Source organism: Cupressus sempervirens, chromosome 7 (genome assembly GCF_028749045.1).
Source record: "Cupressus sempervirens isolate cs-2001-9-10 chromosome 7, ASM2874904v1, whole genome shotgun sequence".
NCBI lineage: Eukaryota > Viridiplantae > Streptophyta > Pinopsida > Cupressales > Cupressaceae > Cupressus > Cupressus sempervirens.
In genome coordinates, this window is record NC_143124.1 from 279,384,572 (window position 1) to 279,398,881 (window position 14,310).

General features: G+C 35.2%; 1 protein-coding gene across 2 annotated transcripts in view; it reads left to right on the plus strand.

Moving 5' to 3' along the window:
* Window positions 1-430: 430 nt before the first annotated feature.
* The window catches only part of LOC149546508 (uncharacterized), a 194,059-nt gene continuing 180,179 nt past the window's right edge, over window positions 431-14,310 (plus strand). For both annotated transcript variants that reach the window (XM_089791230.1, XM_089791231.1), the window contains exons 1-3: window positions 431-634; window positions 3,067-3,237; window positions 3,569-3,802. In XM_089791230.1, the coding sequence (XP_089647356.1) occupies window positions 461-634; window positions 3,067-3,237; window positions 3,569-3,802 (579 nt within the window). In that variant the 5' untranslated portion in view covers window positions 431-460. The remainder of the gene's footprint in view (window positions 635-3,066; window positions 3,238-3,568; window positions 3,803-14,310) is intronic.

Sequence of the window (14,310 nt, forward strand, 5' to 3'; positions counted from 1 at the left end):
CTAAAAATACACAATAATAAAATTCATGAGAGCATAATCATCCATAAATTTAATAGGTTAAACTTTATTGCTTAAATTATATTACAAAATTAATGAGAGCATCCACTTTAGAAGTTCAACAAGGACAACAAGTACTTGATTTGTTGGTGAATTTGAATGATTCCAAATAAGCTCACCAGAGATCAAGTCTTGCTTAACCTAAGACTTCGATATCTTAAGAAATGAAACCAAGATCATCCCTCTACAAATTTAGTCCTTAAAAAGTGTACTCATGAGCTTTGTACCTTCGCTAAACTACCACACTTACAAACTGAATCTTCATACGAAAATAAATTAATTTCAACAATGCTCATCTCTAATTACGAAAAAGGAGGTCTCTCGACGTCTTATTTTGTTCCATAAATTAAAGCATTGCTAAAAAGAAAAAGTCAAGTGAATCACAATAATCAACACGGATGATATGGAGCAATCCCTGTTTCAGCATCTTCCAAAGCTGGTGAGGGCAAAAACCCGGGACTCAATTGAACTCATTCTGAGGTCTCTATGGAGGACACGCAAATCTGGTCTCGATGCAGCCGAGAAAGCCCATTTGCAAGACCTCCTCCAACTACCTTCGCACGAAGAATTAGACCCTGTAAGTTCACATTTAGTAATTCGCATTCTTAAACAACTTTCCGTGTAAGTCATGCATAGATATGCCTCACTATCGGTGCACCGCAATCTCATTATATGTCTGCTGGAGGCACAGGGAGCCATGTTGCAGTGAGTGTATTTTGCTCCTAAAGTGTCCATCATTACATTACACGACAACGTTTAAGAGTAGTCGGGCTACTACATTACTTCTAAACTTGGATATAATTCAGATGAGATTATCATGTTCTCATTGATTCTCTTAATTCAGTAGACTGTTCAAAGTAAACTATGTTGTCGATGATAGTGAAGTTAGAAGACACTGACGTCAACTTTGAGCTAGTGTTCAATCGGGTAGGAAATCCCTCTTGACGTAGAGGTGAGACCTTTGAGACTTCACTGTTTGTAGGGTTAGGGTGCCCATATTGTGACTAGATAGAGTCGCAGAGGACACCAAGATTGGGTGACTCCACTGGCAAATGTGAATTTCATATTGTTTAATTTCCTGGCAGCCGAGCCTGAAATTCAGTCCTTATGGGTTAGCAACTGAGAAAATCTATCAGTGCTATATAATAACTAAATTATATTTATGCTGAAATAGAAAATAAATTTACAACAGTTATTTTTGATTCTCACAAATCCATGGTAAATTCTGCTAAGTAGGAATGCCATGGAAACTTGTGCCTAACATTAGACAGGGATGGATGGATTGAGATAAATGATTTTTATGCTCAAAATTTGTAATGTGCCCTTTTTGAGACATTAGAAATTCTGAAGTCCAATTAATACAATATTAATTTTGGCTTAAGGAAGCTTAATGCAAATTTACAAAATGAGTCAAATTAATATTAGAAAGTGGGTCAAAACTCAAAAGTGACAAAGAAGGAAATATGAAGGATAGGAGAAGAAAACTGAAGGGTCACCATTTTGAGCATAAAAGAGGAAAGCTTCATTCATTTTGATTGTGCTTGGATATTGATTTGGTTTGAGATTTCTCTTGGAGAAATTAAGGAAGCTTCAGCTTCTATTGAGGATCCGAGGAGGCAAACCCTCTGATTCTTCTTGATGGATTTGACGTAGCCTTGATTCATCATCTGGTAAATTTGTGGCGGAGTTCCCAGTTGCATTTCAGGTTCATTTCTGGTTATCCAATCCGACTGTTGTCACTGTTTAACCTGGTCTACCCGAACCTATTGCCTGACATCGCAGCTCACTAATGCTATCTATACATCTGAGACATTTTCTGAGCATTTTAATGAGTATTTGCTGGTTGTTTACTGGTCAATATTGCTGGTTATTATTGCATAAAATCTTGTTTAAGATTCTGAAATTTATTTGAGGAAAAATCAGAAAGGGATATCTGGGTAGGATATAACAAAATTTTGTATTGCATGTATAAATTATCAGGTTTATTAATAGTTAGCATATGCTGAGGAAAACATGGCAAAATTGAAGAATATTCATAGGAGAAAGGGAAAATCTCAGTCATAAAAATGACTAATGAATAGAGAATCTAGAGCCAAAGGAGTTTACATCACGAATTACTATATTTTTTTAAGGGTATACTCTTCACAGCCCTTTGTGGTCAAGGCATCTTTTAGGCTTTTTTAAATCGCCTAAATGAGCATAAAATGGGTAGGTGGTTTTCAAATTTAATTGCAAAGAAAGGGATGAGTTTGAACCTCTTGTAATCAAGGGAAAGCAATTTTATCCAGATGTTGAAAAAGGTTTTTTCCATGCTGCAAAATAAGATGAGATGATAAGAAAACTAAATTGAACATTTGGACGACATTCAAATGTATCCTAAAAGACAATTTCAGAAAATGGTTTTAGCAGAAAGAAGCTACTTATACAGTCCAAAATTAAGAATAATTTATAGGGCATCTTTATTAGACTTTGTAGGATGATCTGAAATTATCATAACATAGACCACCTGCGTAATTCTTGGGCTTGTTGAAATTTTCCATGTGACTTTATAACTTTGTAGTTTGATAGACACATTAATGTTGAGCTATTTGAGGAAATTAGCGATTTTTACTTGCTACTGATCGGTGCTCCCCATCAATTAGAAGAATGCTAAAAAATTGATAGAATATCTTGGTTTCTACTAAGTGAAGGCTAAAACAAATTTTTTCTTTTGCATCATTAAGCTCAATAACTTCCTGTGAGTTTATACATTCTTTCTTTTGCTCCTGCGTGGATACATCCAATTTCAAAATTTGATTACTTGTCCATCGTACAAAGAGAAGTTAGACAAAGAAGTGCAAAACCAATTTGGTTTCATTATTTGATGATTGATGGCTAGTATAGACTAACTAATTGTTCTAAAGGTCAGTTTACCTTGGAGTTGGTAAATGTAAATGAACACAAGTTGTTGTCATCATATCTGTTTCTGCACTCAAATTAGTTTCGTTCAATGGTGATTACTTCACACAGATTGTAGCATGCCTACGAATGTTGATTCGGAAGTGTATTCATGAGAATTTTGGTGAAGAGGAACTCCAAAAGCTGTTTCCACCTGAGTTTCCCCTTGAATTGCAGAGTTTGCTTGTGCTATTATTAAAGAAGCTTCAGATTGAGTGGGGAGAAGATATGGCTAAAGATCAAGTAAGTCATTTATTCCCCCTGATTTGTTCTTATTTTTAATATGCTCTAAGAATTGATGGGAGATTTTCCGCTTTCTTATTGGTAGTTTGTTATGTAAGAAAACCATCTTTAGGTTTAGTTTCTTTACTAGTCACTATGCAGATAAATGAAAGGGAGCCTTGGTGACAGTCTCTAGGATGCTATCTTCCATTCATATATTCATTTCTACAGTAGTTGCTATTTGTGTCATGCATGATTATAGTACATTGATATAGAATTCTCCCCTTTTGGTTTTTCCTATATGACATAATCACTTGTAAAATTTTATTTGCATTGATTGATTGATATTCAGCTTGAATGGCCACGGACAAGGGTAGTCTATCAGGTTAAAGTGGGTCCAACAGTGCCTCAAACCTCACCTGTGAACATGTTACCTCCAGTATGGCCCTGCCTGGAAGATAACAGACGTCCCTTCAACCGATGTGGACTTGGGGTTCCTTCGGGAATGCCCTCTGGAAATTTGAATTCTTCAAGATTGGTTCCCCAGCAGCCACAGCAAGATGACATCAATGGAGATGGCTCTCTGGTATTGATTCAGTCGTCTCTCGCTCTTATTCTGCCTCCAAATTGATGCTATTTGTTAGGTAATCAAAGTAAGATATGTGTACCATATGCTAACTAAGAATGATGGAAAACATTGATTTATGTGATTGTTTCTTAAGCTAATCTGTGATGTTTAATGAAACTCTGGACCAAAGTATTAAATGAGATCGTGTAAATGTGTACATTTCATGTATTTTTCCCCCTGTGAGCTTATATAGGGAAGCACATAAAGAAATTTATTGAACAGCTATTGATGGGTAGAAGAAGAAGAAGAAAAAAAGATTAGAATTTTTCCACTGAGAAGTTAGAACGAACTGACTGGATGAAATTAAAAAAGATAAAAAACTTTTTGATGAATACAGAAATTTTGTGCTTTTTTGCTGCCATTTCTAATTAGTTTAAGCATAAATATATTTTGAACCAGAGCTCTGATGATATTCAAATCAGCTTAACTGAATATACAGTATGTAATTTTAATGCGGATTTACCTGTCCTGGAATTACATCAAATTTCCATGATACAGTGACCCTTTTTGGATTATATCTGAGTTTAGTCCTAAAACAGCAATTCCAACATAAGATGAGAATTGCATTATCTTTATTAATATACTCTTAGAATAAAGTTGCCAACCATATGGTCTCTTTTGGGATATTTCTGATTTAGGCCTGCAGACACCATTAATCACTAGAAACTCATGTTAGGACGTTAAGACAATTTATATTGATATTCATCATTAATATCTAATTTAATGCAACAGGTACATAATTACTATTTGATCAAGGCATATTTCTATAGTCAATCATGCTAGGAATTCATTAAGAATATTTGCAAACCACAATCTCAAGAATAGTTGTCCTTGTATTCCGAGAGCATGGGCGGATTTTCCATGCATCCATGGCATACTTGAGAAAATCCTAAAGCCCAGGAGCATGATTGGATTTCTTATTTTCAACATCCCCTAGCTCACAAGCATGGTATGATTTCAGGTCCATTCCATCTCTTAGTCCATCTCGGAGGCTGGTTGTCTTCCTTGACCAAGCCCAGGGCCATGATTGGATTTCTGGTCCTCAACACCCCTTATACCTTGAGCATCCTAAGACTCTGTTCAATTTATCTTAGAGTGGCATACTTGATAAACCGTTTTAAGCCTAGGGCATGATTGGAATTGGTCCTCAACACCCCTTGTACCATGAGCATGGCAAGATTTCTTGTCCATCCATCTTGAAGTGGTGTACTTGATATCTCATGAACTTTGGAAGGCTGGCTATCCTTTCTATTTGCAAAATATTGGTGTAAATTCAAAGTAGATTGCTAAAGGAAACTTGCTATAATAAATATTAATAAATACCTCTTGTTCTCTTTGAAGCAAACTTGCAAGGAGTACACACGCACATACACATGCACATGTGTGTACGTGAAGATAATTATGGATATGCTGGGTTCAATATATAATCCCCTTGAATGCTAACCAATTATCCCAATTGCCAATCGCTGCAGGGTTCTTGAATGATACAAATCCAATCTTCATTTTATGCCCTTCACCAAATGAGTCTTCCTCCTTTATAAATGCAAAGGTGGGAAGCGTCAGAACCTTCTGTTTGAAAAGATACATCCTGGCAATAAATCATTGCCGTTCATGATCACTGCTTTGCTTGTGTTTAAGGATTATTAATGTCAACCTAGGGAATTGTCAACCGATATGATAAATAACTATTCCTTTCCTATGTAAGCGCTATCCTTTATTTAACACTTTTAATGATGTTAAGATAACAATTTGGTGATAAGCTGTTATGTCTTATCTTATACGGCAGAGGCATGGCACATGCAATGAAAATGATTGATATTGTGAAAAGGACAGAGATCTGGGACTCAAGTTTCTGTCTTCTGCGGATGAGAACCTTCCATACTAGTGCCATTGAGAACTCGCCATATTGGATTCATGCAACTGAGTGTATGAGAATTGTAGCTTTAGATTTCTTGTGGAGTTCAAAATTAGGTGAAGCCATAGAAAATACATTAATCTTGTACACAGAATTAAAGAAATGTTTGATTTAGTGCCTGGATGCTATTGATAAAAAATGATGATTTTTGTCTTATCACTGCATTAATTAAGAGGTTGGAACAGAAGCACTGTAATATTCCTAAATAGGGACAATAGAAGAACAACAATATTTCCAAAACTCAGGCATATAAAAATTTAAAACTTTTCTTTTCTTATAAGAAATTCTGCAATGAACTCAGAATTGTGATCAGATTACTGATCTGATTTTTCTGCTGAGTGAAACAAATTTCTGATTATTACCAAACTTAGGGAAAGTACAAAAAATCTCTTAAATTCTTGCCCAGTTTTTTGAGAAATGTATTGCAGTGATTTTTCTTTATTTTTTCTCAGAGATATTTATATACCAAAATATCTCAGACTTGTTCAACCCTAGCCGCCACCAAATATGGCATCAAACTCCCAAGACAAAATGCATTATTGTCATCCTCAAGAAGGCTCAGAAATATGAGGTGCCATGCAATAATTAATTCAAATTTGTACCTTCTAATCTGATAGTTAATTGACCCAGCACTAAACTTTATTCTCAACAAAAAATATAATTAATGGTCCAATCAAAGTAAATTTATTCTGAAAATTACAGAAGTAACTTTGTTTCTGAATCAAACCCATAACTCCTGCAATTCACAAATTTGACACTTTATTATGAAAGTTACTGAAGTACCTTGTTTCTGAATCAAACCCTTAACCCCTACAAATTTGTGTTTAACGGAGACTTCACAAATCTGGCCTAACTGTAAACCTATCATGAATCCACCTTTGGGAAGAGTCAAGTTTTAATCCAACCCTTGTTGATCCACTGAAGGTAGCCATACTTTGCTTCTCACAAATCATCATACAATATCAAATCCATGCATATTGTAGACCATTACACCTTAAAAGAAATTCAATTTCTATAGAGAAGACTAGGCCATGTTTAATTTTTGCAAGGCCTTGATAAACATTTGTCACAATTGGAGAACTTCATTTAATAAAGTGATTATTTTATTATATTCATTTTTATTTCTTGTTTTTTCATTAGTATTTGGCAGCCTTTTTCGCTGCCAAATACTCCACAAATTCAAACCCACAAGTCCAACAGCCCAGTGCAGGAACAAAGCTCGCGAGCACAATGGCCCATCGGGTGTTTGGCCCTTAGTGGCAGCCTCACCAACAAAGTGTTTCAAGTTTCAACCACTGCTGTATATGGGTCATCCCATTTTATTATTTCATTTTATTCTTTAACTAAATTAAACAATTAAAATCATCCCTTTTCAAATAATACATTTTTCTTGGACAAATTAATAAATTTATTTAATTAAGTCACTTTATAAAAAAATGGGGAAATTATATGCATTTCATGATGTATACTAATTTTTTCTAGACACAATTGATTATGCAATTTAGTTAAATTTACCATGATTTTTGTAGGGCCTAATAATACAATGCTCTGATTAAAGATAGTTAGTTTGGGGTTGGGTAGTTGTTAGCGACACATCCCCTTGCTAACAACTACCCAACCCCAAATTAACTATCTTTAATTACAGCATTGTATTATTAGGCCCTACAATTTTTGCCTTTCAATGTCCATACATATATCCCAGCATCACTAAGTGAAGTGGTTTTATTTAGTGCCTTTTATTTTTGAGATAAGCTTGGATAGTATGTGTAGTATGCATAGCAAGTGCTGATATTCTAATTTATAATTTATAAACCGTTAGACTGAATTTCACACATAAAAAAGTAGTCTCTTTAGTATAAGTATGGAGTTAGTTAGAAAGACCTAGCAGAAATTTATAATATTAACAAAGGATACAAATTGAAATGACCAAAGAATGCCAATTATGTGAGAAAAGAAATCGAGGTTTGATGTAGGTAAGTATTTTGTAGTATGCTGAGTTAAATTTGGGCACACTCAACCATGTAGAGAGACACAAATGTTATTCGTGGAATTCTTTATTGCTTCTCACAAGCATTCAGCATTTAAGTACTATACAACGAGACAAGTCATTCATGTCTTGGAAGAACACAATGGCAGGGGATCACCAAGAAGGGATGATGGGATGATGTTGGAACTAAAAGATATTTTCTAGATGGTTTGCTTGTCATACTTTCAATATATTTCTGACATGATAGAAACATTAGTAGTTACCTCATATTGTGTATCCAACCGACTCAATACAATGGCTGGGAACATTGCTAATTGACAAGTCATGATAGAACTAATCAGCAACGCATGGTATAATTATATCATTACTTACATAAAATCTCATCACAAGATATCGTTGATCCTCATCTTGGTGATACGTTGATTAGGTCATTTTCATTTTGTGCTTTTATTTGTTGATTCACATTTGGTGTTTTGTTTGTCACCAAGGTATGGTCTCTACTAAATCATTTGTCAAATAGAGAAATATATAAAGCTCTCTTCCTGAATTTTTAGAAGGACATTATATAAGGACAATAGGTGAAATATAGTTGAACATAATGATGAATTACTAGGGACAATATGGGAGTGCTTATGAGGAGGGTGTTAGCATGAATGCTGATGGTATTCCTTTGGGGGAGTATCCTAAGCATTGGAGAGCATGTGGCAGTATCGACATGTTGCATTCATGATTGTGTTTGTCATTGATATCAACATAGCAGTAATTTTGTGAAGACTGACAGAGTAGCAAACAAAGGTTGTGGTCGTACGGACTGACGTTTGACAATTAGATGACGGGAAGTTAAGGAAGTGTTCCTCACAGTGTCCTGATATTGAGGTTAACTGCGCGTAATCTAAGTCAAAGAGATACAAAAGCTATATGTGATGTACAGAGCGCAGTGTAGAAACATAGTACTTGTAAAGCAGTTTCTGATGATTATGATTTATCTCTTTACATAGATATAATCTGGATATGCGAAGTTATACAGTGGTATAAGATAGTCTGATGATGACGTTTGTAAGTGCGCAAGTCTTGAAGTCACACATGTGAGAAGTTGTGTAGATTGTGAGTCGACAATGCTATTGTAATTGTGAAATAATTAATTATCTTATTGTGGTCCTATTATAATTAATTGGGAAAACCTTAACGCTGATTCAAGTAATTGTTTTGAGGACTTGGTATAAAGGAAAGTATTTTCCTTGTCTGTAAGTAAAAGTGTGGAATGCAAAGTGTTCAAGGAAGTGCAAACAAGAGTAGAGTATTTGGTAAATGCGATTAAGTGATCCAAGGGATTATTGGATGCAAAGTTCATGATCTGGTATTGAGATAAGGAGCAGAAGTCTAGTTGACAGGATTGAGAAAGAGGAATGAGCAGTACAATTCAATTCTATTATTCTGCAAGGAATAATACTGAGATCATTTGGACAATCGGTTCATTGGTCTTGCCCTTGAAGCTATTTAGATAGTGGGTCCATCTACCTTCTACAACTCCTAACAAGGACTGATATATATTGAATGTTTTAATAGACTTCTAACAGGGTCCATCCTCTAACAAGAAATTTTTATATTAGTACATCATCTTGTGGGTACCATTCCTATTGGGGTTTTCCCTCTGATCAAGGGTTTCCCTAGTTAACATATCTGGTGTTATTGTGCATGAGTATCTTGTGGTTTTTGATTATATTGCTCATATGGTTAAGATTTATTAAGGTTGATAATTATGATAATAGTTGGATAACTGATTTAGTCCCCCCCTCTCAGTTATATTGCTGGACTATATATTCTAACAATTGGTATTAGAGCATCAGGTCCTTGAAGAGAAAGCTTAATAGCTTTGGGAGATCAGTGGCGAGTCACTTCAGAAAAGAAAGTCTAGAATCAAATGGAGGAAATTTCAACACCCAGAAGAGGGAGCTTCTTGGTGAGATATCATAATTGTGTACAGAATTGAGCATTGAGTTTTCTGATCCAGAATCCTTTTGTTGCATACAAAAGAATAGAAGCACAAGTAAAGACAAATCTAGATCCGAAGAAGACAAGATTAAAGAAGGTATTGATCTGCTTATGAAAAGGGAGCTAGAAGGTATGGGAATTTTTGTTTGTTGGACATGTAAAGAGTTTGGTCATTTTTCATTTAGATGTTCTAAGAGAGTAAGAAAAACTAGAAAGAATTCGCTTTTTGATGAAGATGAAGAATTTAAAGCAAGTATGGAAAGATTCTTGAATGACTATGATGATAAGGATAATGAGATTGAATTGGTTAAGAAAGGTGAAGTAATAGTAGAGATAGCTTTGGTAACTATTGTTGATCCAAAGGCTAACCATGAGAATGTAGAAGTTTTCTTTGAGACAAATTATGATCTGCAGAATGATGTGCAAATTGTTGAGCAAAGAGGAGAAAGATCTGAGCCAAGAGAAGAAGTAAGAGTTGAATTAGCAACTCCTACCTCTAACAAGAATCTGACAAAGAACCACCCTCTAGAGCAGATAATTGGAAGCAAAGACAAATGAGTGATGACAAGAAATAGAGTTAATGAAGAAATATGTTTGATTTCTCAAGTTGAACCTAAGAGTATAGATGAAGAATGCAAAGATGATCATTGGATTCAAGCAATGAAGGAAAAGTTAGATCAGATTGTGAAGAATGAAACATGGGAATTGGTTCCTAAGCCTAAAGACAAGAATGTTATAGGAACTAAATGGGTATTCAGAAACAAGATGAATGAACAAGGCAAAGTTCTAAGAAACAAGGCTAGACTTGTAAGGATATTCACAACAAAAAAGAATAGATTATGAGGTGATGTATGCCCATGTAGCCAGAATGGAAGCAGTGAGAATGTTCCTGGCTTATGCAGCAAATAAGAAGTTCAAAGTGTATCAGATGGATGTTAAATCAACCTTCTTGAATGAAGAACTGGAAGAAGAGATATACATTGAGCAGCTTGAAGGTTTCCCTCTGATAGAAGAGAAAGATATGGTATGCAGATTGAAGAAAGCTCTATATGGCCTAAAGCAAGCACCTAGAACTTGTTATGCAAGGTTGGACAAATATTTGGCAAAGCTTGGATTTGCTAAATGTATGACAGATAGTAACTTGTACTTGAAAGAAATTGATAATGGTTTGCTAATAATAGTAATATTGATGACATAATATTTCGTGGCAATGATGAAGCACGTGATAAGTTTGCTGAAGAAATGAAGAATGCGTTTGAAATGAGTATAATAGAAGCAATGAAGTTCTTCCTAGGTTTGCAAATTGTGCAAAACAATGATGACATTTTCATTTCACAAGCGAAGTATTTGAAGAACTTGTTAAAGAGATTTGGCTTGAAAAGTTGTAAGCCTATTGGTACACCAATGATAATTGGTCACAAGTTATCTAGCAAAGGTGAGACACCTACAATAGAGTAGAAGAAGTACAAATCCATGATTGGAGCTTTGCAATATCTGACTCACACTAGACCAGATATAGCAAATGTAGTTGGGATTGTAGCTAGATTTCAAGCTAATTCTAAGGAGTACCATTATGCAGCAGTAAAGAGGATATTCAAATATTTAAAGGGAACATTTGACTATGGAATATGGTATGATAGATCGAGTGATTTCACTCTATGTGCTTATACTGATGCAGATTGGGCAGGTAGTATGGATGATAGAAAAAACACTAGTGGTGGAGCATTATTTCTTGGAGGAAGATTGTTTTCTTGGCTAAATAAGAAACAAGATTGTATTTCACAGAGTATAGCTGAGGCAGAGTATGTAGTAGCAGCAAATAATTGTAATCAGGTTATGTGGATGAAGCAGATGCTGGAAGTTATTGGGATAGAATTTTCAGAACCTGTTATCATATACTGTGGTAACACAAGTACAATATGTCTGAGAATCCTATATTGCATTCTAAGACTAAGCATATATCTATTAAGTATTATGTTTTGAGAGAGAAGGTAGTAGAAAAGGAGATCAGATTGGAGTATGTGAGTACTAAATATTAGATTGCAGATATCTTTACAAAGCCCTTACCCAAAGATACATTTGAGTACTTGAGAGGTATGCTTGGGGTTATGCCCTTGCCTACTTCAGAGTAGATGATGTAGAGATTGCATCAATCCAATAGTACAGAGCACTATTGTTTGACTAGATTGAATGCTGATGCTTCATGTATGGGGGAGTATCTGTGATGAGTAGAGGCATTAAGGACTCTTGGTAATTGGTCTTGAAAAGTGTCTTTGGACACTTGAGCTGGCTGAAGACTTGAAGCAGTTGATTGACATAATGAGGTCTTTGTTATTATTGTCAATGGGGGAGAAATATATATGAAAAACATCCTCTAAGTGAATGGGGGGAGAGACAGTTGAATTTTTTATTAGGGAGATTCAGAAAGATTCGTGTAAGAAAGAAGAAGGAATATCTCTATGGGTGAGATGTATAGCATGAAGAATTTTGATGTATGGAAAGCAGTGTTCCAGAGGATTTTAGATTTGATTGATGAAGAGGATTCGAAAAGATAAGAACAACAACAATAGAATATTGTTTGGTATTCTTGGAACCTAGAGGTTCTTCATCTATATTGCCATCAATGCCAAAAAGGGAGATTGTTAGCATGAATGCTGATGTTATTCCTTTGGGGGAGTATCGTAAGCATTGGAGAGCATGTGGTAGTATTGACATGTTGCATTCATGACCGTGTTTGTCATTGATGTCAACATAGCAGTAATTCTGTGAAGACTGACAGAGTAGCAAACAAAGATCGTGGTCGTATGGACTGAGGTTTGACAATCAGATGACAGGAAGTTAAGAACGTGTTCTTCATAGTGTCCTGATAGCGAGGTTAACTGCGTGTAACCTAAGTCAAAGAGATACAGAAGTTACATGTGATGTACAGAGAGTAGTGCAAACAAGAGGAGAGTATTTGGAAAATGTGAGTAAGCGATCCAAGGGATTATTGGATGCGAAGTTCATGATCTAGTATCAAGATCAGAAGGAGCAAAAGTTCAGTTGACAGGACAAAGAAAGAGAAAGGAGCGGTACAGTTCATTTCTATTATTCTGCGAGGAATAATACAAAGATCATTTGGATAGTGGGTTCATTGGTTTTGCCCCTGAAGCTGTTTGGACAGTGGGTCCATCTGCCTTCTACAACTCCTAACAGGGATTCAAAAGTCTCCTAATAGGGACTGATATGTATTGAATGTTTTTATAGACTCCTAATAGAGTCCATCCTCTAACAAGGAATATTTATATTAGTACATCATCTTGTGGGTACCATTCCCACTGGGGTTTTCCCTTTGATCAAGGGTTTCCCTAGTTAACATATCTAGTGTTATTGTGCATGAGTATCTTGTTGTGGTTTTTGATTATATTGCTCATATGGTTAAGATTTATTAAGGTTGATAATTGTGATAATAGTTGGATAATTGACTCACCCCCCGCCCCCCTCGCACTCAATTATATTGGTGGACTATATATTCTAACAGAGGGAAAGTATGGAAGCAAGGATATGTTACGTATCTTCACAAGAATTTTTAAAGCAACTCTCCTGAATCTTAATTATGGGAGGTTTATTGCATGATCGAGTTCTTGAACAAAATGTTAGTGAAGTCACTTAAGGTGTATACGACTTTGGGTTATAGCATGCATCCTTTGGTTTGAGAATAGTAGGATTGGGGATTGGGACTAGTGGCACAAATGGGGAGCAATATGATTATTAACAATCTATTATTATACAAGGAGACAAGGTTGATAAGTTGGAAGACAAAGGACGATGGGTAGTCTTCATTGAACAAGAAGAGGATTTTATAAAGGCCACTTACAAAACCATGGAGATGGAAAACTCTCCACCTTTGGGGGATATATAGAAGTTCTTAAAGGTCATAAATAAAGGTTACCAAGATCTTGCATGACATTGTAACACATTCATTATAGTTCAAATGGTAAATGGACATAGTGATTGTTAGAGTAAATTAGTATTCCAGTTCTTAAGCTTACTTAGGTCATGTTTCGATTGGTGTCTCAAGACTTAGTATGAGGACACATGTCATGATCTAGTCTCATACTTATCCTAGAGTTTCTACGGTTGGTTTTCCTATTTATAGGTTTTTGTTTCCTTTTTAAGGATTCATTTTATTAGTATTTTCTCGTTCAAATTTTCTTATATTTAGATTTTTACATGCACAATGAATACAATTAATATGTTGAGATTAGTTTAGTGTTCTTAGCCTAGTTTTTTCTATGTGTTACGTGTTTGATTGCAAATAATCCTCATGAGTTGTAGGTTTGGCGGATTTACTCCAACATGGTATTAGAGCTCTAGATTTGTCGTTCCTTGATCATCTTTCAAGAGATTTGGTTTTGGGCAAATTTTTAATACCTTGTCAAACCAAACAAAAATCATTGTTGCATTTGGAAGGCCCAAATACTTAAGGACTAACTATTCAAAAGTCAATTGGAGTAGTTGAAATTTTTGCAAACTTTTATAGGCACAAATTTTAAGGTTGAGTTTATTGTGTAGTTGTATGGTTTTGTACAA